The sequence below is a fragment of the Callorhinchus milii genome, unplaced genomic scaffold, assembly GCF_018977255.1.
Source record: "Callorhinchus milii isolate IMCB2004 unplaced genomic scaffold, IMCB_Cmil_1.0 Scaffold6, whole genome shotgun sequence".
In the NCBI taxonomy this organism is placed as follows: domain Eukaryota; kingdom Metazoa; phylum Chordata; class Chondrichthyes; order Chimaeriformes; family Callorhinchidae; genus Callorhinchus; species Callorhinchus milii.
This window is the reverse complement of record NW_024704747.1, coordinates 6,900,237-6,923,071: the sequence shown is the minus strand read 5'-3', so window position 1 is coordinate 6,923,071 and position 22,835 is coordinate 6,900,237. Positions and strand designations below refer to the sequence as shown.

Below are 22,835 nucleotides of genomic sequence, written 5' to 3'. Positions count from 1 at the left end.
TAGTTGTGATTGATGGATAGCCCCAATAATACAACATTTTCTTTCCAATTAATCAGCTAACATATGTGTTAGTTGCTAACATAATGGCACCTTCCGGGCCTCTTTAGATTGCAATGACTTTATCAATTATATCCTCAGAGTAAAAAAAGCATCCAGTATAGTTTCCTTATGTTAGTATGTAACAAAAAATTTTAGACATTTTCAAAAGTTAGACAGTACAGAACTTCAGTACAGATTCAGAAGTTTTCTTTAATACCATCAGGCTTTCAAAGAAAATAATGATGGGTCTTATTACACATATCATTATATTTCTTCTAAAAAAGCTCTGAAGTATTATTCAACCATTAAATATAAAAACTGCTACTCAGTCTTGATTTCAGGATTATAAATGCAACATCAAAGGTTGGAAAAAAATGTGATCAACAAAGTTTTAAATAGGCCAGTATTTAGCAAAACCACACTTTGATATCAGAAAAATAAGATTCAAAGCAGCTTTTCAGAATTACTTCTCACTTTAGCTTCAGAAGCTTCATTTTACTTAAGTAAATATGTGCAGAAGAAAAATACACCACCAAAAAGGGCTTTAATAATAGCAATTAGTGACAATGCGTACAAAGAAGGAGTTAGACTGGTTTGACCATTTTGATGAGGCAACAAATGCTATACCTTTATACTACTTAAGAAACCACTTCAATAATAATCTTTAATAGTTGAGTTTCACCAACAAAATACACAGTCAATCCACTTTATAATATATTCTGTGAAGCACTTTGAGACGTCTCAACGATGGGATAAGGTATTATATTTGATGTAGAGCCTCATCACGACAGAGACAACTAAAACCCACATTGCAGTTTCTTGACTGAAACAATTATTTGTAAAGGTTGCAGTAAAACACATTCAGTCTTAAGGCATTCATCTAAACGCAGGCACATTATTTGCAACCTTTTGTGTTTTGCGTGGACTAATGAATGTGTGTCAAGAGTTGAGCATTGACATTCAAGGGTGAACAATTGTATGGTTAATTCAAGGGTAAATATGTTTTTCAGTAACAGAAACACATCATTAATGCAAATGAGACTTGTGAACTATATATAATTGGTATAATTTATCAAAATATTTTTATTGAATGAAATTCATAGGAGGTGAATTCCAGCTTCATTTTAGCAGCACTGTAATGTGCTTAGAAATCTATAGTACAGCATTTATCAGGTGACATTTAAAATAAATATTTAGGGCTTCTAAGGTTAGGGAAATCTATGAACTGATTTTCATTCAGCGCTAGGTTCCAATTAACCGCTTGACATCCCTTCACCTCACTTACATCTGGAGTTTTTCCTGACTTTTGAGAACAAAGACTTTTTAACAATCATTGCTCTGGAAGGTCCTGTTTCTGAAGATGAGTAATCAGAGTATTACTTTGTGCTTCGGAGTTTCTGTCCACGAGTGACTGAAGAGAGTGAAATCAATGTTACTCAAGCGAGATCAGCCAGGAGTGCTATAGAACAGTAAATTGTTGCTATGGGCATCATATTGACCCATGTAACAACTCATTTTTAGCCATCAAAACACGTCAACAGTGAAATGCAATGAACCTTACAGTATAGAGCTGTCAGCCATCGTGCTTAAAATGTAAGCTGTGGCACCTCCACTTGAACTCCAGCAGGATAGATTTTTTTTTAAAAAATTAACTTCGTTGTTAAATGATCATTAGACTCTGACGATGATTTATAAACCATTGGATTTTCTGTGCGTGCAAGTGTGCAGCCCAAACATTTATATGGGTCATTACTGATATCGCTCATACGAATGCTTGGTTGCATTGCAGCATTGATGAATTTTCAGTGTGTTTAAAGTAAATTGCTACTTGATTACTTAGTCAATACATTGCCCCTGGCAACAAGGGCAGTTTTTTTTTATAAAACCTATTTTTGTAAGCATAGTCTGCTTTCGCTTTCTTATGGCTTCAGTGTTATTTTAAATGGAGGGAGCTCTTGTCTGCAGAGATCAGCTAAATGGATAACGAGCAGCTCAGGTTGTTATGTAAAGTAAAACTGCTTAATCCGCAAAGCAACAGAATAAATCTCGTTCGGCAAACATCTCAATGCAGGTTAGTTAGTCTAACATGATCCATGGTTCTTCAAAGCTCCTCAGCATGGGCTGTTATTAGTCTAGCACCTTTGCCTATTTTTTTAACAAAACCTTTTTTTTAAAAGCAATACTGCTTTGATGGGAAGCAAATTCACAAATGTTTGTTGGGGGGTGGTGGTGGTGGTGGGGTGGGGGGGTTAGTGGCTGGGTGGGATACCGAGAGAGAACCAGAGAAATGTATACAAGCAAAATAATGACTAACATATGATTTAAGTTAATAGGAAATAATTATCCTCTGAATTATATAGATATATTTTTTGACACCAATTGTTGCCTTCTTCTTGAATGAAAGCGGTCTGTTTCTGCTGTGGAATTCTCTCTGTTACTTTGCACCAAGTAACCATTCCGCATGTAGGTGTCCAGACTAGCGCTGGGCAAACCACAGCCTGTGTGCCGTCAAGATGCAGTTCCCCGAACATTTTGTCTAGGTCAGTCCGTGTTCAATCGGAAGTCTGATTCTAGGGTTTTCTTTTTTGAATATTTCTTGATTTCTGCCAGAAATCAAGAAATATTCAATCAAGAAAACTTATGTTGTTGGCCGACTAAAAAGGTTGGTCATCATCACTAACCTAGACAATGAATGCTGGTCACTATGAGACAATGGACAACAATAACCACAGACAAATTAAATTTTTTTGGCGCCTTCACGTCGGGAGTTGGATCCGACCAGAGGGTTTGGGATTGATGGGGTGAGGTGTTGGAGACCAGGTGGGGCAGGTGTAAGAGGGCGGCCAAATGAGACGTGCTTTGAAGGAGGCAAGGGAGAGAGCGAGGCGAAGGAGCTAGCAGATGGAGTTCCAAACAGTGGGGGCAGAGAGGCTGAAGGCGCAACCTCCGATGGTGGGGCGGGCTGGCGGGGGCCATTGAGCAGGCCGGAGCTTGCTGAATGAAGGGAGCAGACAGGTTCATATGGCGTTAGCATGTCACAGAGGTAGGAAGGAGCAAGAACGTGCAGGGCCTTGAAGGTGAGGATGAGGATTTCGAATTCTGTCCTCTAGGTTATGGGAAACCAGTGGAGTAGGGTGAGGGTGGGGATGATGGGGTCACGGAGCCTGTGCGGGAGAGGACACAAGCTGCAGAATTCTGGATGATCTGCTGCTTGTGGAGGGAAGAGTTGGGAAGATCGACAAACGTTAAAGCCAAGTCTCATCCTGATGCTGTCCTCATTCTGATGCCTCCACAGGCACTCCCTCAAGCAGGATAGCAACCAGGATAGCAGTCCCGTACTTCGGATGAGACTTTAAACCAAGGTCCGGTCTGCTTGTTCAGGTGTTTGAGATCCCATGGCACTATTCGAAAAAAGGAAGGAGTTTCTCCTGATGGGTCAACAGTCATCAGGAGAACAGTCCCTCAAATAAAATTGATTATTCACTTCATGGCTGTTTGTGGGGAAGTTGATGTGCACAAATTGGCTGCCGCATTCACCCACAAATACAGTCACTCCACTTTACAGTAAATACCTTGGGACATCCTTCCGATGTGAAAGATGCTATTCCAAATGCAAGGATTATTATTATTATTATTGGAGTGTGAGCTCTGCCAAGCATTCCCCTCTCTAGCCCTGGAATGCTGAAGACTATTGTAGAATCACAACTACAGTCTGAGGTCAACATCTTTTTGAACATTACAATGGGACCGTTAACATCCACCTGCTCAGGCAGATTGGACCTCAGTTTAAATGTTACTCCGAAGGATAGCATCTCCACCAATGCAGCACTCCCTCCTGCACTGCATTGAAGTGTCAGCCTAGACTATGAACTTGAAGTCCCTGATGTGGTGCTTGAACCACAACCTTATAACTCAGAGGTGAGATTCCTGTTGTTGCAGTCGTAAAATTAATAATAAAGGAAATAAATTTATGTATTTAAATAATGATTAATTATCGGATTCAGATCTGAATATTAGAGGATTCAGCCCCAATTATACTAAATTATCTGAAACAAGAATGAAGAGCAAATGTATATTTTTTCCAATAGGTATGGTGGTGGTAGAATGGAGAGTTAATTTTTTCCTCTGTGACAGGTATCCAGAAAAAAAGGTTGGTAAGCAACCTTTTGCCAGTGCTTTGAGAGCAAGGCACTTCATATTATTTTCTGAGACTTTATTTGTGATTACTGTACAATAAGTTCCAGCATGTCAGTTCACAGCTTGAGTCTTCTATTTCTGGAAAATATAGTCTTTCACAAACCTTTATTCCTTACGACTTTCCATACTTGAGAGCTTGCACATAACTCGCCTCATAATTTGTTATCATTAGGTTTCGTTTTCACTTGACTGTCTTACACCCATTGACTGACAATTATAGTACGGCAAATTTGATAAGTATATTAAGTTTATATAAGGCAAGTTTATATTAAGTCAACTGTTTACCCTCCCTGTCTCCACCCCTCCTGATTCCAATCCCCAGCTCAAGTCCCTGACTGTCCAGCGCCTTGGGACGTCCTCCTGACGTGAAAAGCGCTATACAAATGTAATGTGTTGTTGTTATGTATCATAATTAGAATACTGTCATTTGACACTTCTCTACTCACATTAAGTACCAATGTCCTTTCCTTTTTTGTAAGCAAAGTCACAGTACACCCATTGCAAGCAATCACTTTGCTATCTCAATATACTCTGTTTAAACATTGGAATACCTAAAAAAAAGACCCTCTTCTGTTTGGAATGAACTACCACAATCTTTTCCAACAAACACAATGTGCCTTTCCATTTTAACCCTCAAGAACTCTGCTCTGTTAGAGGATTGCATCAACAGAGAGTTCCTATGAGGTCGCATGAGACACACTGATAACATTTGCAACGAATATACTATTTGACATATCTATTATGCCACACGCATATACAAAGCTAAATTGAGTCCCAACGTGAATGATTCAAATGGATAGCATAAATCTGTCTTGCGACTGTGAATTGCCCTAATATGGAATTAAAGTCGTATCGCTTCCATAAATGGAAGGTGAGGACAAAAACACAACCCGACAAACATCTAGTTCAACAATCTGTGCGATCAAATTACTACACATTCCTACTTTATACTTTACTGTTATTTTCTTACATTGTACTTCTTACAATATTTTGTCAAGTGACGAGAAAGACTGGCAACATTTGTTTTAATATTTGAAACCAAAAATACTCCTGTGTGTCCCTTAAACCCAATTTAATGCTCTAAAATTCTATTTCCAACAATATGGAATTTCTTACTTAAATTAAGCAATGTTAATACATTGTTTTAATGCTATTAGGTTTTGAGTATGGAACCCAGTAATTCTGTTTAGCAGTTTGCACTGGGAACAAAAAATTCTCATAAAATACATTGACACAAATTGCATCTGTGTCATTTTATTCCTCCTCATTTCTGTGCGTCTGTTTGTGTATTTTGTTACGTGCTCAGGGGATAACTGAGAGTATAAGCGCATTATTTGATTAAAAATGTCATCAGGAGTGTCTGCTGATTGCCTTGAAATGGTATTCTTTTACAACATCTCAAATCATTTTGAATTATATTCTCGGATAAATCTAAAAGCTAATCTGTCTGTTGAATGAGAAGTTTGCAAAATAATGCGGAGAGACCAAGCCTATTGAAGCGCCATCAAAACCTGTAATGTTCGTACATGTGAATGATCAGGCTTGTCATAGACAGCCCGAGGAATGAGACTTAAAGCTTGCAACATGTTCAGTCATTCATATCCAGCTGATGTCTCAAAAACCATAGCGAAGGAATATAACATTTGTTATCGCAGTGAAGAGCTTGTAAAACTTCAGAGTAATCCTATTTTATTATCAACAATGTGAAATACATTCACTATATCATAGTACTCTTAGTTCCCAGTAAAATTGTAACCTTATACAGCGTTAAGCAATTAGTAATGTAAGTAAATTGGTGGTGAATACATAAAATATTTTTAAAATTTTGTTTTTAAGCAATTCAGCTTTTGATCTCAAATGCTTCATTGGATAAAATGCACTGGAAGTATGGATTTGCTCTGCCCGAAAAGAGTTAAGAAAAAAATCTCACCTGTGTATATTTGAAAAGTGTTCCCAAAACATTAATGTATCTTTCTTTCTAAACTGTCGAAAGACCATTTGTGGACTTACACCATTTTGTTTGTGTTAAAAATATTTCATATTATATGGGATAAACTCAGACCTTACTACAAAATAATCCATGGAAGTAGGAAGAAATCAATGGAAATGAATGAAAATTAGTGAAAAGTAAATGGAACACAACAAAAAAGATAATGGAACAAGAAAAGGGCAATTAGTCTTTCAAGCCTCCTTCTTCATAGCTCACTTAGAATGTTCTTTATTGTGAACTCTTCCCACTGATCATCTCCAAATTGAGACTCCCTGAATTCTCAAGAAACACAACAAAAACTCTCACATTTATAAAAGCGAAGATGTCTTCCATCTCACATTCCACCCGCAAAATATGCAGTCAGTTCACTTTGCGGTATATTCTGTGAAGAGCTTTTTAGACGGCTCGAAGATGTGATAAGGCGCTATATCAAATGCAAGGATTATTATTATTATATCTCCACTATTCAACCCAAGCCTCCCTTCCCTCTGGCTGGAGGAGCACAAATATCTCCCACGGTCTATATGTGACATAGGATTGTACAGTGCTCTTATATCCCTCAAACGATTTATTTGCCAAATAATCATCTAGTCTCCCATCAAATTAGCTGACGCACATGACTTTCATTACCTCCCTACTTAGCCCATCCCATACACAGTATGCAGTGCTTTCTTTGCAAAGTACTTAAATGTCAACTATTGTTCACCTTTTATACCAGATTTCCAGCCTTTTGCTCACCATTCCTGTTCTGCAATTCTTGCTTCTTTGTTACAGTGTTTTATTGTGTCAAATATTTCAGGGTTCAGTTTATCTAATGCTCTTTATGAACTTCAATATCTGACACTGTCATCAATTGCGAATGTTGCCAGTATTTGCTCTATTTTTTTAATGCCACTAAATAATTGGTGTTAATGGTTTCAGGTGAATTTCTTTCCGTGTCTCAGAGAAATGAACACACTTGCAGTATCAATGGATAGATAAATGGATGGAACACAGCATGCAGCACAGCAAGAGTGGTGGTGTAAAACAATATGAAACATTATGATTTTCTAAGAAAGATATAGGAAATGGATTCCAATCATCAAATCCCCACTCTCCTGTGAAAGCTTTACAAGAAAAAGGTTACATCTTAAGTAAGTGCCTATTCTTCTCCCAAGTTTCATCTAACGGATCCAGGTGCAGTACAAAGTGGCACATATTAGATTTGCATCTCATTTACATGCTGCTTTTAGCACTGATTTCACAACCGCGATGCACCATTGAAGTAAGTGTTTTAAGAGCAGGTCAAGCTTCAGTACGCCTGCTTTGGCTGATTGATGACAATCATGGTTATGCATTTAAATTTCAGTTTAAAGTAGCAGAGTTGTTAAATAATGAAATATTTCATTTTAATGTTATTAAATATGTATAAGTTCAAAGCAAAACGGGTACTGTTTTGTTCCCCTTAATTAAAAAAGCTTTTGTTTCAACGAGTGCTCTTGAAATTGTGGGTTCTTGTGCATCTATAATATTCATTCATCAGTGAAAGATCAGTACAGCTGTGCTAAATGTTTATCCTACAAACCAGACGTTAAAACAAAGATGCTCTTGTTTTAAGTCCAGTGAAATTGAATTCTAAGTCTTTCATTGCATCCTTGGTTACTCGCTTGATAAAAACAGTTGCCTGTAGCACTGGGAATGCATCATGGTATCAGATAATAACATTACAAGAAGACAAAAAAAGGTCCAGTCATAATATTATGATTGCTCTCCTGCCAGGGTCAGTGGAATTAGATTGAAATTCCACTATGACTGTAACATTTCTTTTGAGCAGCAGCTGCATTTCCAAAGTATTTGAAGGGTTTGAGCTGATCTTGAATAAACTAGCACTTAAAAGAATTGTTGCCATTTTGGATGTGCCAGCAATCTGTCTGTGACTGTACAATTTGCCTCCCAATAGGCAATGGTGGGAAATTGGGCAAGTGCCAACTAGGTAATTGCTGGTGGGATCCTGGTGAACAGGAGCATTTGTATAGCAGTCTCAGCATAAACAACCCATTGCATTTATATAGCGCCTTTCACATTGGGAAGACATCCCAAGGTGCTACAGCATCCCTTTTAAGGTAAGTGATTTTTGTAATAATAGCTACCCTGGGAGCAACCATTTCTCACAGGTTACATACATTGCTTGCAAGAAAATACATCATTGCTCACATGACGATTTTGTATAATGTTGCAAACCTAAGTAAAATCTATGGTTGAAAATTTCTAAAAAAGTTTAATCCTCAACTTTTTACCTTAGAAATCAATTATCTTGATCTTAGTACAGTCTTTGCATTACAGGTTTGTCTTAGATCTGACAAGGAAAATAAATAAATAAATAAATATGTGTTTTGCAAGCTCTGCATGAAAAATATCACAGTTAACCATGACAGAAAAATCTTAAATTTAGTTTTAATTTGGAAGCTTTTTTGCAGTTCTTTCCAGGAGTTAAAGTCGTGAGATTATGGGTATTTGAAATTTCAGATCACAGAATAGTCCGTATAACTTTCAGGATAAATAGTGTGGTTAAGACTGCTAGCATTTCAGAGACTGTGCAAATGAACTAATATATGCAGTTGTATCTCTTCTTGAATCAGGGAAAACAGATATCTGCTGACTATACTGTCAGAACTCTCTGGGCTTAAGAACTTCAAACTCTGTAAGTATTTTAGACTGCATTAACTCCAACAGCTTTCAAAATTTGACATGACAATAGTTGCAGATGCTGAATCCTGTGTGAACCTGAGGCCACGTGAAACCTATTCCTCCAGCTAGTTTTCTACCCTAACAAACGTCAAATCAATGTCACTGACAGTTATATTACGATTATACTGCGCATTATGGTAAATGTGACATGAACCCAGCTGTACATGAACAAAAGATTTGCAATGTAACTGCCCCCAAATGATTAGCTTTGAGAGCTTTGAAAGTTAGATATTCATACTAACGCTCATATAAATTCATGTCAGGAAAGTCTTCAAAAACTGCGCGTGTGTAAAAAATTCTTAGCAGATTAGTATCTTTTGAGATGATTGATGCAGTAACAACTTTAGTAGTTTCAGACTGGCTCCCTATCCTTTTTGAAAGGTGACAAAATGAATAATAATCCCTGCATTTGATACAGCACCGTATCATATCATAAACACTCAACGTGTGTCAGTTTTTTTCCGTAAAGTGCAGGGACTGTGCATTTATAATTAAATGTGGCAATACATTTAAACACAGTAATATCTCAGGAATAGTTATGACAGAAATTACTTTGTTTTTAAACTGGGGGACAGTTTAAAGTCAGAACATTGGGAGAAACTCCCTTCTCTACTATTTCTGGATCTGCTTCTTGAGATGGAAATTGTGTTGAAAAGTGGGACACAGGACTTCACTGGTAACATAGCATCTAGCAACCACACACTTGCCATCCCTCGTGCTAACATCTGAAGTTGCAACATTTAACGACAATTGACAAAAATCAACACATTTTAATGTAAAAAAATTACATAATTAGCATGATCAAAGATAGAATATTAAGATGGTTTCTATTCAACAGTGTCATGTAAATAGAATGTATCTCTGTGGAACAGGGTCACTAGGGAGACGGTTGAAACAGGAAGTATTGATTCCTTCAAACACAGATTAGATTAGTTTTCTTTTCAGAAATAACATTATGGGATATAGTATATAGATAGCTCAGGACGTAAGTGCATGTGATGGTCAGGAAGGTGGAAGGAAGACAAATTAAATGGACCTTGGCCTTTTTTTCACCTAGCATTTCTTATGTTCTTATCTCCTTAGTCATTCTGAATGCCTGAGGCTAGAATGTTTCCAAATGAGCCAAACCTACAGTGCTTTACAAAGGGTTAACTTTCCAGTACTGTAAAGCTGACGAGAAAATTCAATGACATTAATTGTTTCTGACAAGATTGTTTAGTTAAATCATTTGGTAGAGCCAAAGAAAACATGGAAAGAATGTGTTGGGTCCATCAAGCCCATTTTCCACAGACGATACAAACCCATTTAAGTATTGTAAATATGCTCCTCAAAGATAGGCACAAATTGGAAGCAGATTTAAAAGTAAGTTTCAAAAGGGAATTGAATAGGTACTTAAAAAGGAAACATTTGCAGGGCTGTGAGGTAAGAGCAGGGGAATGGGACTAGTTGGATAGCTCTTTCAAAAAGCTGGCGCAGGCACAATGGGCTGAATGGCCTCCTTCTGTGCCATGTTTTGCCCACAAAGTACACAGTCAATTCACTTTACAGTATATTGTGAAGGGCTTTGAGACGTCTCAAAGATGTGATAAGGTGCTATAACAAATGCAAGGATTATGATTATTAAACTACATCTCCATAATGCAACTCCAGGACTCTTAACTGTAGTCTTGAAAATCATGGATTGTAGAGTCTAGGTTATTTGGAGAGTGTCTTTACTAACTTGAAAACGAGAAATCCAATCCATGGGGCGTATGGTTACAGGACACTTCCATTGAAAAGGTGTTGGTGAATGAAGGGAAGATATCCTGTTTCAGTATCAGCAAGTTTGTTCATTATCAGCAAGCCACCTTTTCCAACCCATGTGTTAATCAGGATTATTGTCGTCAATTAACATAATTTAGTTTCGCCTCACAGTCTTTGATACTATTTCTCCCCAGGAATAGTTATCTTAGTATATTGCTGCACTAAGCTGCTACTTTCAAATTGCAACAATATCTAGGAAGTCATTGTTGAAACTGTAGATAAGGTCACAGGATAAATGTTAAATAAAGCTAATGGGTGTGCATGTGTACGCAAAACTATTCAGATTAATAATAATAATAATAATCCTTGCATTTTATATAGTGCTTTTCACGTCGGGAGAACGTCCCAAAGCGCTTCACAGAACACACTGAATTGACTGTATATTTGTGGGCGAACGCGGCAGCCAATTGCGCACAGCAATGCCCCACAAACAGTCGTAGATTGAAAATGGCCAATTTATTATTGTTTTTGGTTTTGGAGGGATTATTATTAGGCTCTGTGTGGAGTAAGGAAACTTGCCCAAGGTTTCGCCCTCTGCCTGGAATTGAACTCAGGTCTCTCGCTTGCAAAGCGAGTGCTCTAACCACTGAGCTACAGGACTCCACAAGATTGCTTCGACTATGCTGTCTGTATGAAATGACTGCTCAGGCACTCCTTGAAACTGTCACATGTATTACAGCAAACCACATGAGAGATTTCTTACTCTGTGTCGATTGTGTTATTTTGCATTTTAATAGGATTTATAAACCATGATGGATTCATGTTATTTTTATTCTTTCATTTAACTGTCCTATTTAAGCAACTCATAACAAGAAATAATGAGAAGCTAGGATTGGCAAAAAAAAACATTTATCTTTTCCTTACGTAATTTATTTTCGGAGTCATGCCCAATTAAATGAAGAAGTGATCTTGCCTCAGTATTATGGATGTACAGTACCTTGTTGCTGTCTCTGTTGCTGAACATCATAGATCTTTAGTCCAAACAGTGGTGGTCGTTCCCTTTTGAGCAGCGAAACATTTCGTGTGACCAAATCCAACTGAAAAATGGTCCCATTTGTATATTCAGTCCAGAAAATAAAGTTTCCGTAATGTGACAATCCAAATGGATGGTTAAGTTCTTTTCCGCCATATACTATCTGCAATATTTATAGAAACGTGCATCAAAATAAGATTGTATGAACAATGCTATTTAACTGGAAGGAAAATCAATGCACAGCAATTACATTTATATTAAGATGTCCAAGAATTGCTCTAAGAACAAAACAATTCAAAGGGTATTTTTTTTGGAAAATGTTCAGCATTATTGTGGATTGAGAAATTTCTGATATGAAATGGAAAATTAACATCACATTTAAGCACAAATTCACAGGTTTTGATTTCGGATGCAATAGAGTAGCTCAGCTGATCTTTGCCCTTTTGGAGAGACTCCGTCAATCTTTCTCTGGGGCTGAATTCGACACAAAGGCAAAAGAACACACAAATCATCTCTTGATCAACAGTACCACTGACCACATTACGTGCTGTGATTTTCTGTTTTGATAGGAGGTCTTTTTAGTTTTGAATCAAACATTCAAGTTTGTCTTATTGCAAGATCCCTTTAAGCTGGATCTCTTAATTATGCAACGGCTTTGTAATAACACACAAAAGTAACAGCAGCAGACGTACCTTTCTATCTGTACCATTGAGAAAGATGCTTTCAATGTGATCATAATAAGCATCACACCAATACAGTATTCCAACAGTGTGGTCTAAGGTTAAACCATTGGGCCATAACATCATTGTTGTCACAAAGAGCTGTCGATTGGAACCGTCCATCCATGCTTTCTCAATTCTTCCTGTCATGTTGTTTATTGCTTCCTCTTCCCAATCTGTCCAGTACATCCAGCTACATCAAATGTAGTAATGCATTAGATCTTCGGTCAGCAACAAACAAAGATTTAAACTCTCTACTGTGTTAGCTGAAAACATCAGTTAACTTTCCATATTAGAGCCTTCGTTATCAACAGCAGCAGTTATAATTTCAATCACTGTAGTTCTGGACTGAGTAAGTCCATAAATATTTTTTAATAAATTGTGCTACACACAGGGTTTCATATCCAGATGGATAGAATATCAAAGTGAGGGGGTGATGTTGAAGGTGTACAAAGCCTTGGTTAGACCACATTTAGAGGAATGTGTCCAATTCTGGTCTATAGGAAGAATATGGAAGCGAATTAAACATTACAGTGTAGGTTTATGAGGATGATACCATGGCTGGCAGGTTACTGCTGTCAGGACAGACATGATAAATTGGGCCTTTTTTTGCTAGAGAGGAGACATTTAGGGGGAACCTAATAAAACTTTGAAAATTATAAAAGATTCGATAAGGGGTAACATAAATACACTGTTTCCACTGGTGCGGAGTCCATAACCAGGGGACAAAGATATAAGATAGTGACTAGTGGATCATAAGGAGAATTTAGGAGAACTACTTCATGCAGAGAAGTATTAAACATCTCCCCTACTAGCAAAAAAAAGGCTCAACCTATCCAATGTATTCTGATAGCAGCGAATTTAGGAGAAACTACTTTATGTAAGATTGTGGAACTCGCTGCCTGAAACAGTGATTCAATCAGATCAGATAAATGCATTCAAGAGGAAGTTAGATCTTCACAGGGGGGAGATGGAAATAGAAGGATATGTGAGGGAATAAAGGAATGGGTGGAGTGTAAACACTGGCACAGACTGGTTGGGCCAAGTGGCCTGTTTCCGTCCTGTATATTCTTTGTAAATTGTTGAGCACCACAAGGTGAGAACAAACCAAACACTATAAAGTGCAGAGCAGAAATGGAACGCCAGTAAAATGTAGCAAGTGTCCCTTCATTATAGGTAAACAAAACACACTACAGTTAAACACCACACTGCAAACAGGGTTGAAGTGTTGAAATTACTAAACAATTACTGTATAATTACAATTTTGCTGTACCGTCATACTGTAGCTCTGTATCTTGGAGGCAGCTCAGGTTAGTAATTTAATCCAGCAATCTGCATTGGCATGACTAAGAAAACATTATTCAACATTGCTCGTTCATATAAGCCTGTTAAAAGGATGAAATCAGTGTAGACTGAACCTTATAATAATAATCCCTGCATTTGATATAGCGCCTGACCACATCTATGAGACGTCTCAATGCGCTTCACAGGATATACTGTAAAGTGAATTGATTGTTTATTTTGTGGGCGAAACGCAGCAACCAAATGCGCACAGCAGTGTCCCACAAACAGTCGTGGATTTAATGACCAAATTATTATTATTATTATTTTTTAAATATATATATTTTAAAGGGATAACTACCACTGGAAAAGTGATCCGCCAATCAACTAACCACTGGATTCCTACTTACTGCTAGGTAAACAGAGGTGCGCGGAGTAATGAAATTTGTTCAATCTTTCACCCAACCGGGAATCGAACGCAGACCTCCCGCTTGGAAGGGGAGTGCTCTAACTGCTAAGCTACAGGGCTCAATATAAAAGGTTTGCAGAACAGAATTAGTCATTGGTAAGAGAGAGAAAAATAATAAATCCTGTGTGGTGATTTTAGAAATGATTTCCAGGCTTTACATCTACCACAACCCACTGAAGAAATAACTTTTAAACCTTTTGTGTATCAGCTGTTAAGACCATCAGGCCCTCTGGGAATAACTGAGTCATGACAGCTTGACTGAATTATTATTTAAAACGAATGTCTAGGGGCCAGTGGTCTACAGTTATAGCTTACACATTGGGAGCTCTCTGGTTGAAATCTCGGACCGTGTTAAACTTTGCTTCTTTGCTTGTCTCAGCTGAGGCTAAATTGTCCCCATCCTTCCAGGGATGTCAAGGATCAGCACAGTGTACTGGTCTTTAACCCTCTTCAACACCCTCTACTGGCAGTATGTGTACATGGCAACAACAACAACAAATCAGTCAGAGATTTGGAGCTGGGGGTTGGAATCAGGAGGGGTGGAGGGCAGGGGTGTTGTGGTAGGAGGGTGACCGAAGGCTCAATCGAGGAGGAGGTTCTTGAGAAGTGCCTTGAATGAGGTAAGAGAGGGAACAAGACAAAGAGATTGTTGGATGGAGTTCCAAAGGGTGGGGACAGAGAGAACTGAAGGCAGGTGGGTGGAGAGATGCCATGATGCCCTCTACAGTCAAACGGACTCACACTTGAACAATGATCACTTGGGCAGAGTATGGTCAAAAACAACCCCACATTATGAGGCTGGGGGCCAGGAACAGAAACGTACGTCAATGGGGAGAAAATTTTGAACATAAATCAGTCAAAAGAAACAAGGAACTGAAAAAAAAATTCCTGTTTCACTTCAATAGAGCAATTTTACTGTTATATAAAAGCAGTTAATAGCAGGTATTGCTGTACTGACAAGGATAGTGAAGATTTGATTATTTAGCTGGCAAACCCAGAGAACAGGTTGGGGAAGTATTGATTGCATCTAGGAACTCATCCATTTTGAGTTTTCACTGGTGACACAATGCTGAGAGGAACGGTGGTGCATATAGGCGGTCTGAAGCAATGAAGTCACCGAATCATGGCAATGTAATGAAAATAAATGAGTGCAAACATTCCCTTTCATTAAGGTTAAGCTTAACTCTGTTTTCTGTCTTGCTGGCACATTTGGAAAAGTAAAACTGCATATTTGTTTCTCAAAGTGTAATTTTCTAATGGCTTTTTGGCAGAACTAAGATCTTGTTCTCTGCACACATAGGCTCAGCAGCTAAATAGGAACAAAGTCCACCAAATCAACTAATGATATGCTGCAACATATACCCCTGGAAGCACCTATTTATCAATGACCTCAGAACCCAGACTCAAAGTAATTGTTTTCTTAAATGAATGCACACAGAATTATTTCAACAGTAATACGTGGCGAAAGAAAAATTAAATATTTATCAGTCAAAAATCATAATTTAGTCATGCCTTCAGTGCTCATAAATTATGTGGTCTTAAGTCACTTGGTGATTTATTTTTTTAATAAATCAATCCGGCTATGTAATCTGCCCTTTGCGCAGCCCGTCACAAAAAAGGGAGGTAATTTGTATAAAAATTAATCCACTTGTTCTAACATCCAAATCAATTATATGCATAACCATCAAGAATTGGGGAATGTGAATTGATCTCCAGAGCATGCTTTATTCAGGATACCCTGAACGACAAAGAGAAGGTGATAGAGTGAGGTATCATGTAATGAAATTTATGAAAGATGCTCAAGAAAGAGGCATGGAAACTTGTGCCAAAATGCATCTCAAATGCCAAAGAATGACAATACAATTCAGACCAAAGGATGTCAACTGGAAAATTAAATAACACTTTGGTAATTGTGTTGTATAATTAGTTGAGCAAAGCAAATGGTTTAGAAAATTGGAAGTTCATGTTAGTTCAATCAAAATTGTTTCGTGCTTTATACTCCCTATTGGCAAACTACGGTTCAAATCCCAAACTTGAGAGACATTTTCAAGCCTTCTTGCTTTTAGTTAAATGACTAATCTGCATTTCTTGAATTACTGTAGCAATCCACTCATGGGGAGCACAAACTTACTCATGCAATTCCCTTTACAGCTCACAAAGCCAGTTGTTGGTGTCGTAAGTTTGGAAAAGGCTTTGGCACAGCCCAGCCCATTCTTTTTTCTCTCTCTCTATCTCATTTGTCAAGGTACACAACAAGAAGGTAGGGAAATAATAATTAGGAATTTAGTACAAATCACTGTTCAGATTAATTTGGATTTTGGGTTATATCTCATTTGCAGAGGGGCATAAGATCAGTTATCGCAAATTTCCAAAATGTTGTTACGTTGCTCAGTAACAACCAAGTTCTTTTGAATATCAAAATGACATCAATTTAGTGACTCCCCAAAAATTGTTCTAAACTATCTTACAACACATTGTAAATAAAAAGAAGTAGGGAATGTGTCGCCACCTCATGTGAAATGTATCACATCCTTACATCATGTAATACCACGTCAGAATTAAAAACTCAAACTCGGAAAAACATCACTGTCGGCCCAATAACATTCGGTCCTGCATATTGATGTGAAGATTTTAACAGGGACATTCACATTGAATATAGACATTTAATGCAATATTGCAATGTGATTCATTTGAGCAATTCTGATGGACAAAACAATTTTAAAGCATTGGAATCACTTAATAAATCTATTAAAATACCTTTCATCCACAGTGAGTGATCTATAATGGAACAGAATTTCTTTCTATAACTCATTGCCAATGTGCTTATGGAAGTATTTTATTTTCCATGAAATATTATATTAGAACATAAAACTGATTGGTTGAGGAACAAAGTAATTTATGCGAGCAATCATTATTTTCAAATGGACGTATTTAGAATCATGGGAGCTGTTATTTGACATTGCTCATTAGTTACTGTTCCACACTGTGCAGGGATTGCTTGCTCTACTTTTTGCCCTGCTTACCTTTCATTTCAGGCGTAAGTGAAGAATGACTATATATATTGAAATGAATATAAAATTGTGCAGTTGACTTGGTGATTAATATAATAATCCTTGCATTTGATACAGTGCCTAATCTCGTTTTCGGGATGTCTCAAAGCGCTTCACAGAATATACTGTAAAGTGAATTGACTGTATATCTGTATATTTTGTGGGCGAAATGTATAGGAACTGGCATTCCTGCAACTGTGGAGATTTGGGCTACACCTCTAGTTAGATCCTTGGTAGCTAAAATGAAATATATTCCATTCTTCACACTATTGCCTCTTATTGTGAAGAGTACATTGGAAACAACTTCAGTTGCTCTGTTTGAAACCAATTATTTCCAATTTGAAATGTGAAAAGGAAGATATTCTTTTAAGGCTGTATCTCGGTTTCTATGCCTGCCAGGGCGAACGACAGAGCAAAGACAAGAACTGATGTGTTATATGGAAGTACTCGCTGTTCTTTCTATGCATGTGAACTTTTTGAAAAAAATGTTTAGAATTCTTGTTCTCAATTGTGTTCAATCTCACTCTCTAGAGTGTGTGCATTTCTTCCGAAAGATGTCAGTTTTGACCACTGCAGACAGATAAGACCTATGTTCCCCTGCACTCTCCCTCAATACACCTAGCCCACGGCTGAAAAGAAAATCCATCATCGGGAAAAAAGAATGTTATGACTTATTTTTCAGGAATTACTTGGAGTCTTAGTGTGGCTCATACGCACACATGGGCAACATGAGAGCCACTGGCAAAAAAAACATTGTGAAAGCTCAAATCATGAATGTAATAATCTGCAACAATGAGAAATCACAACAACATTCCTTTTCAAGTTCACCATTTGTGAGTTTGGAACAGGCGCTGAAATGTTAGCTTAAAAATCTCAAAAGTTATTAACCATCATTGCCATATTTTATAGATGAAGTTAATGAATGCCTTGACTCTGCAAAAAAGAAACCTGGCATTTTGTGTCAGACGTCAAATCAAATGCTTCATTACTGATTTGTTGTTGAACCATCAATTTGTGCTTTAATTGGAATGGCCTGATTGAGGCTGATACACAATACCACTCTCTAGTGTAAGATACTTACCTATAAAATGAGTGTTTGAGGATGCCTCTTGTTTGTTGCATGATTTCATGAATAATTTAAGTGATTTAATTGTGCAGGGAATCATAATCTCCATCTGTAAATGCAAAGCATCTTCTGTAGGTCTATAGAGCTGCTGTGAGTTTTGTATTGGACAATAATTTAATGTCAAATTCCAATTAAATGGCTTAAGCATTATATGCAATATAATTTTTAGTTTATCAGGAGAAGAGACAATCTGGGACTCTGACAATGACAATTCAACAGTTTCTGTTCACTGAAGTAAGTCTGAGAAAAATACGTACCCATTTAAGGGATCCACAACTATACCCCTTGGATGAGACATTTCACCCTGTATCAGTGTCTTTCGTGTCTGTGAAGCTTTCTCAAGTCTGGCTACGCTAATGGACTTCTTGTAACTATCATCTGTCCAGTATAGGTTATTTCCAATCCAGTCCACTGATAAGCCCTCAACGTTGTCGACACCTGGAAACAGAAAAATAATATTTGATATTAATAATAACATAATAATAATAATTTTTGCATTTGATATAGTGCTTTTCAAGTCTTCTAGCCATCTCAAAGCGCTTCACAGAGTATACTGTAAAGTGAATTGACTGTATATACGTGGACAAAATATATTATATATATTTCAGAATATTTCAGTTGATATAACACCTTATCATGTTGTTGTAAGTATATTGTGTTTGACATAGCACCTTATGTTGTTGTGACATCTTAAAAGTGGTTCACAGGATTTTACTGTAGGTGAATGTGACAACCGACATGTTCAATGTCCCACAAACAGCTATGAAGTGATTGACCATTTTTTTTAATATGGAGGATTGTTAGCCAGAGTGGAACAGCCTTCCTTTTACAAATTGTGCCATGGGATCTTCAACATCCGCCTGAACAGGCAGCTGGGACTTTGGTTTAATGTCTCATCTGAAGAATGCCACCTCCGACAATACAGAACATCCTCAGCTCTGCATTGCAGTGTCAGCCTAGTCAGTAAGTTAAAAGTCCCAAAGTGTGGTTTGAACCCACAAACTTCTGATTCAGAGGTGAAAGTGTTATCAACTGAGCCAGGCTGACACCTACAGAATAAAGAATGAACAGATTCTATATCTTAATGCGCACAAACCACACACCATGTTACAAGAAATAGAGATACAATGCAAGCAAAAAGAACAGGGTGTGTTATTGACCATTATGGTGCTTTATGGTGGAATCTATGCATCAATTCAGTAAATTGAAATAAAAGTGTTTAAAGAAAGTTAAACCCAGTGATCACATCTGCGAGGTAACATTGGACACTGGGTTTTTAAGTAACTGTGCTATTAATTGGCTAACTCTTTCCATGATTAAGTTATTCCATTAATTTCATGTTTTACTCATCCTAGTTTAATTGCTTTGACCTTTTCTCACATATTTATTATATTCCGATCAAGGCTGTCTTTGCTCATTTACTCAATGCATCTGGGTTCCAGCAATGTCTTTCTTTGCCCCAGTGAGTCGAATTGTGGGAAAACTACTTCACCATGAACTCGCAGTTCCTCTCCAAAGTTCATTCTATTACATTAATCTTTTTTATGCTCTGGAAATACTGTTGGAAGTAAAGTAAAGCAATGACACTCAGCAGCAGATAGTTCTGGAGTTGAGGCTTAATATATATACATATATATATATATGTGCTGTTGTCAATTGTGGCCTGGGCAGAATTATCATAGAATTATAGAATTCAAAGAATCTTACAGCATAGAAAGAGGCCATTCAGCCCATTGTGTTGTGCCTGTGCCGACTCTTTGAAAGAGCTATCCAACTCGTCTCATTCCCCCATAGCTCTGCAATTTTTTTTCTTTTTTAAGTACTTATCCAATTCCCTTTTGAAAGTTATTATTGAATCTGCTTCCATCACCCTTTCAGGCCGTGCAATCCAGACTCTTATCAAAACCCCTTTTGCACACGTGTAATTGAGCACATGCGCAAATTGTACAGCAAGAGTCAGTGAAGAGTTGATTATTTTTCACGATATTTTAACAGCATTCAAAATTCTATTCAGTGTGAGCACGTTCAAGTAGGAACAGAAAATCTTGCCATCATTGATCCCAAGAGGGAGATGACAATTACAGCAATGTTGGGTGCTTTGGTTATCTACACGTGTCTGCTGCCTATTATACAAAGTGAGTACAATTGTGAGGGATAAATAACTGTAGTAGTTAAATCTTGCAGAGTCCAATTAATCTGATCATACTAGTTTAGAATGCGTCACAATCAAAGTAGAACACATATAACATAAAGTACTGTATTTATATGACATTCATCTTAACACAAGAATGTGTTGCATAGGTTCTCAGAAGGATTCCTGGCCAAACTTCTTAGCTCTATGTTCATTCTTGCAGTTAAATTTCAATTAAGCACATTTATTCTTTCATTTTGGAGTGAAGTATGAATTTAATTGCTCATTGAGATGAAGGAAGTCAATGCAGGGTTATGGAACATTTTTCTACTCTGGCACCTTGCCATCCAACACTCTCAGGTCAGCTATAGCACAGGTCAGACATGGAGCAAACATTCTAATTGCAAGAATGTGCCTTAAACTAGGTCAAGGAGAGGAGACTTACAGCTGATCGTTTCTCAGCTCTAGACATCACATTGCAGTATTTGAGGGCTCTCCGATGTTGGAAAATGTTTCTGTTGTATTGGGTTCCATATTGGCATGAAGAGGTTGAGAAGTCAGCATTGCATTGCACTTTATTTTAACCAGTAAGCACGTTACCATATTTTAAATTATGATACAGTAAAATAACAGGAATTACAACATTTGTGAAAGTGTGCAGCACCAATAGATTGAGAATAGAATGCAGTGTAAGATGCTTGTTTGGTGCAAAGCTCGTTGGATTTTTGCTGAACAATAGACACATCTTTAAATTATTTCTCAATTTTTTGAACAATGTCTAGAGTCATTAGGTCACCATCTTCCTATGCAATGCCCATGAACAGGCAGTGACACTGACAGAACTTCATGTGCACTCAGTGTCACTGCCTGTCCATGGGCATTATCTTGGAGTCAATATTCAACATGGACATATTGAATATTGACTCCAGGATAATGTCATAAAATATACTGCATCCTGCCTTAATTAATCACTAGTAAGCTTCCCGCCACTCTTAGTTTTGTTAATTCCTGGCATCAAGAGTGAGTGAATGAGAGAGAGTAAAGGATAAGAATGAGAGGAAAAAGTGCAGGTAAGAGAGATTTTAAAAAACAGGAAATAGAAGAAAATAACAACAACAACAAGATTCCATTTATAAAGCGCCTTTCATGTCAGGAGGACGTCCCAAGGCGCTGAAAGTCTAAATTGCTTAAAAAGTTATATAATAAGCAATGGAAAAGAAAAATGAATGAGATGTAAACCATCACATAAAAGGGAAAATACGATCTTGCATCAAAATGTCTAATAATAAGAAGAAATAATAATAATAATCCTTACATTTTATAAAGTGCCTTTCACAGCAGGATACGCTGTAAAGTGTAATCTTTTTTTTGTAGTTTAAACCTGTTTCAGAAGATAATTGGTCATTGGTCCCCTCCTCTTCAATATTTGTATGTTCTCTCTTGGTGACATCATCCGCAGACATGGGGTCAACTGCCACATGTATGTAGATGACACCCAACTATAACTCTCTGCCTCTACCCTTGACTCCAGAATGTCTTGTCAGATAGCAAGTCCTGGATGAGAGCTATCTTTCTTCAGTTGAACATCAACAAGACCGAGGCTCTCCTGATTGGCTCCCATCAGCACCTCCACAACTCAGGAGCTGACAGCATCACCATCCATGGTTGCACACTCCACCTTGCTAAGCCAGTCCTGAACCTAGGCTTCTTGTTTGACCCTCAACTATCCTTTCCACCCCACATCCATGCCATGACCTGCTCTGCCTTTCCCCAACTTCACAACATCGCCCGGCTCCGCCACTGTCTCACACCGCAGCCCGCCGAAACCCTCATACATGCATTCATAACATCCAGGCTTGACTATGCAAACTCCCTGCTTGTCGGCCTCCCCAACTTCTCACTCCATAGGCTGCAGATTATCCAGAACTCTGCAGCCTGTGTCCTCTCCTGCACCAGGCTCCGTGACCCTATCACCCTCATCCTCACCCGACTCCACTGGCTTCCCATCTCACAGAGGATAAGGCTCAAGTCCTGGTCCTCATCTTCAAAGCCCTCCATAGCCTTGATCCCCTCTATCTCTGTGACCTGCTATTCCCCTACCAACCTGCAACTATTGTGTCTTTCAACTTCTGAGTCACTTTATGATTACAGTGAGACACATGGAAATGTTTTTATTTGTCTAACATGCTAAAATTAGAGCTCAGTTTTGTTTTGCAAACTTCCGTCTATAGAAAGATATGTCAACATCCATTAAAATATATGTAGCTTCCTGAGGTGATCATTGTGAAAAGCGTAGTATAAATCAGAGTTGAGCAGCGTCTGAAAACAAA

General features: G+C 37.8%; 1 protein-coding gene across 1 annotated transcript in view; it reads right to left on the bottom strand.

Annotated features, from left to right (window-relative positions):
- LOC103180487 (low-density lipoprotein receptor-related protein 1) overlaps window positions 1–22,835 on the bottom strand; it is a 552,054-nt gene that overhangs the window by 268,799 nt on the left and 260,420 nt on the right. The window contains exons 12-14 of the mRNA XM_042336207.1: window positions 18,632–18,812; window positions 12,422–12,641; window positions 11,694–11,892 (exon numbers count right to left, since the gene is read on the bottom strand). Coding sequence (XP_042192141.1) covers window positions 11,694–11,892; window positions 12,422–12,641; window positions 18,632–18,812 — 600 coding nt within the window. The remainder of the gene's footprint in view (window positions 1–11,693; window positions 11,893–12,421; window positions 12,642–18,631; window positions 18,813–22,835) is intronic.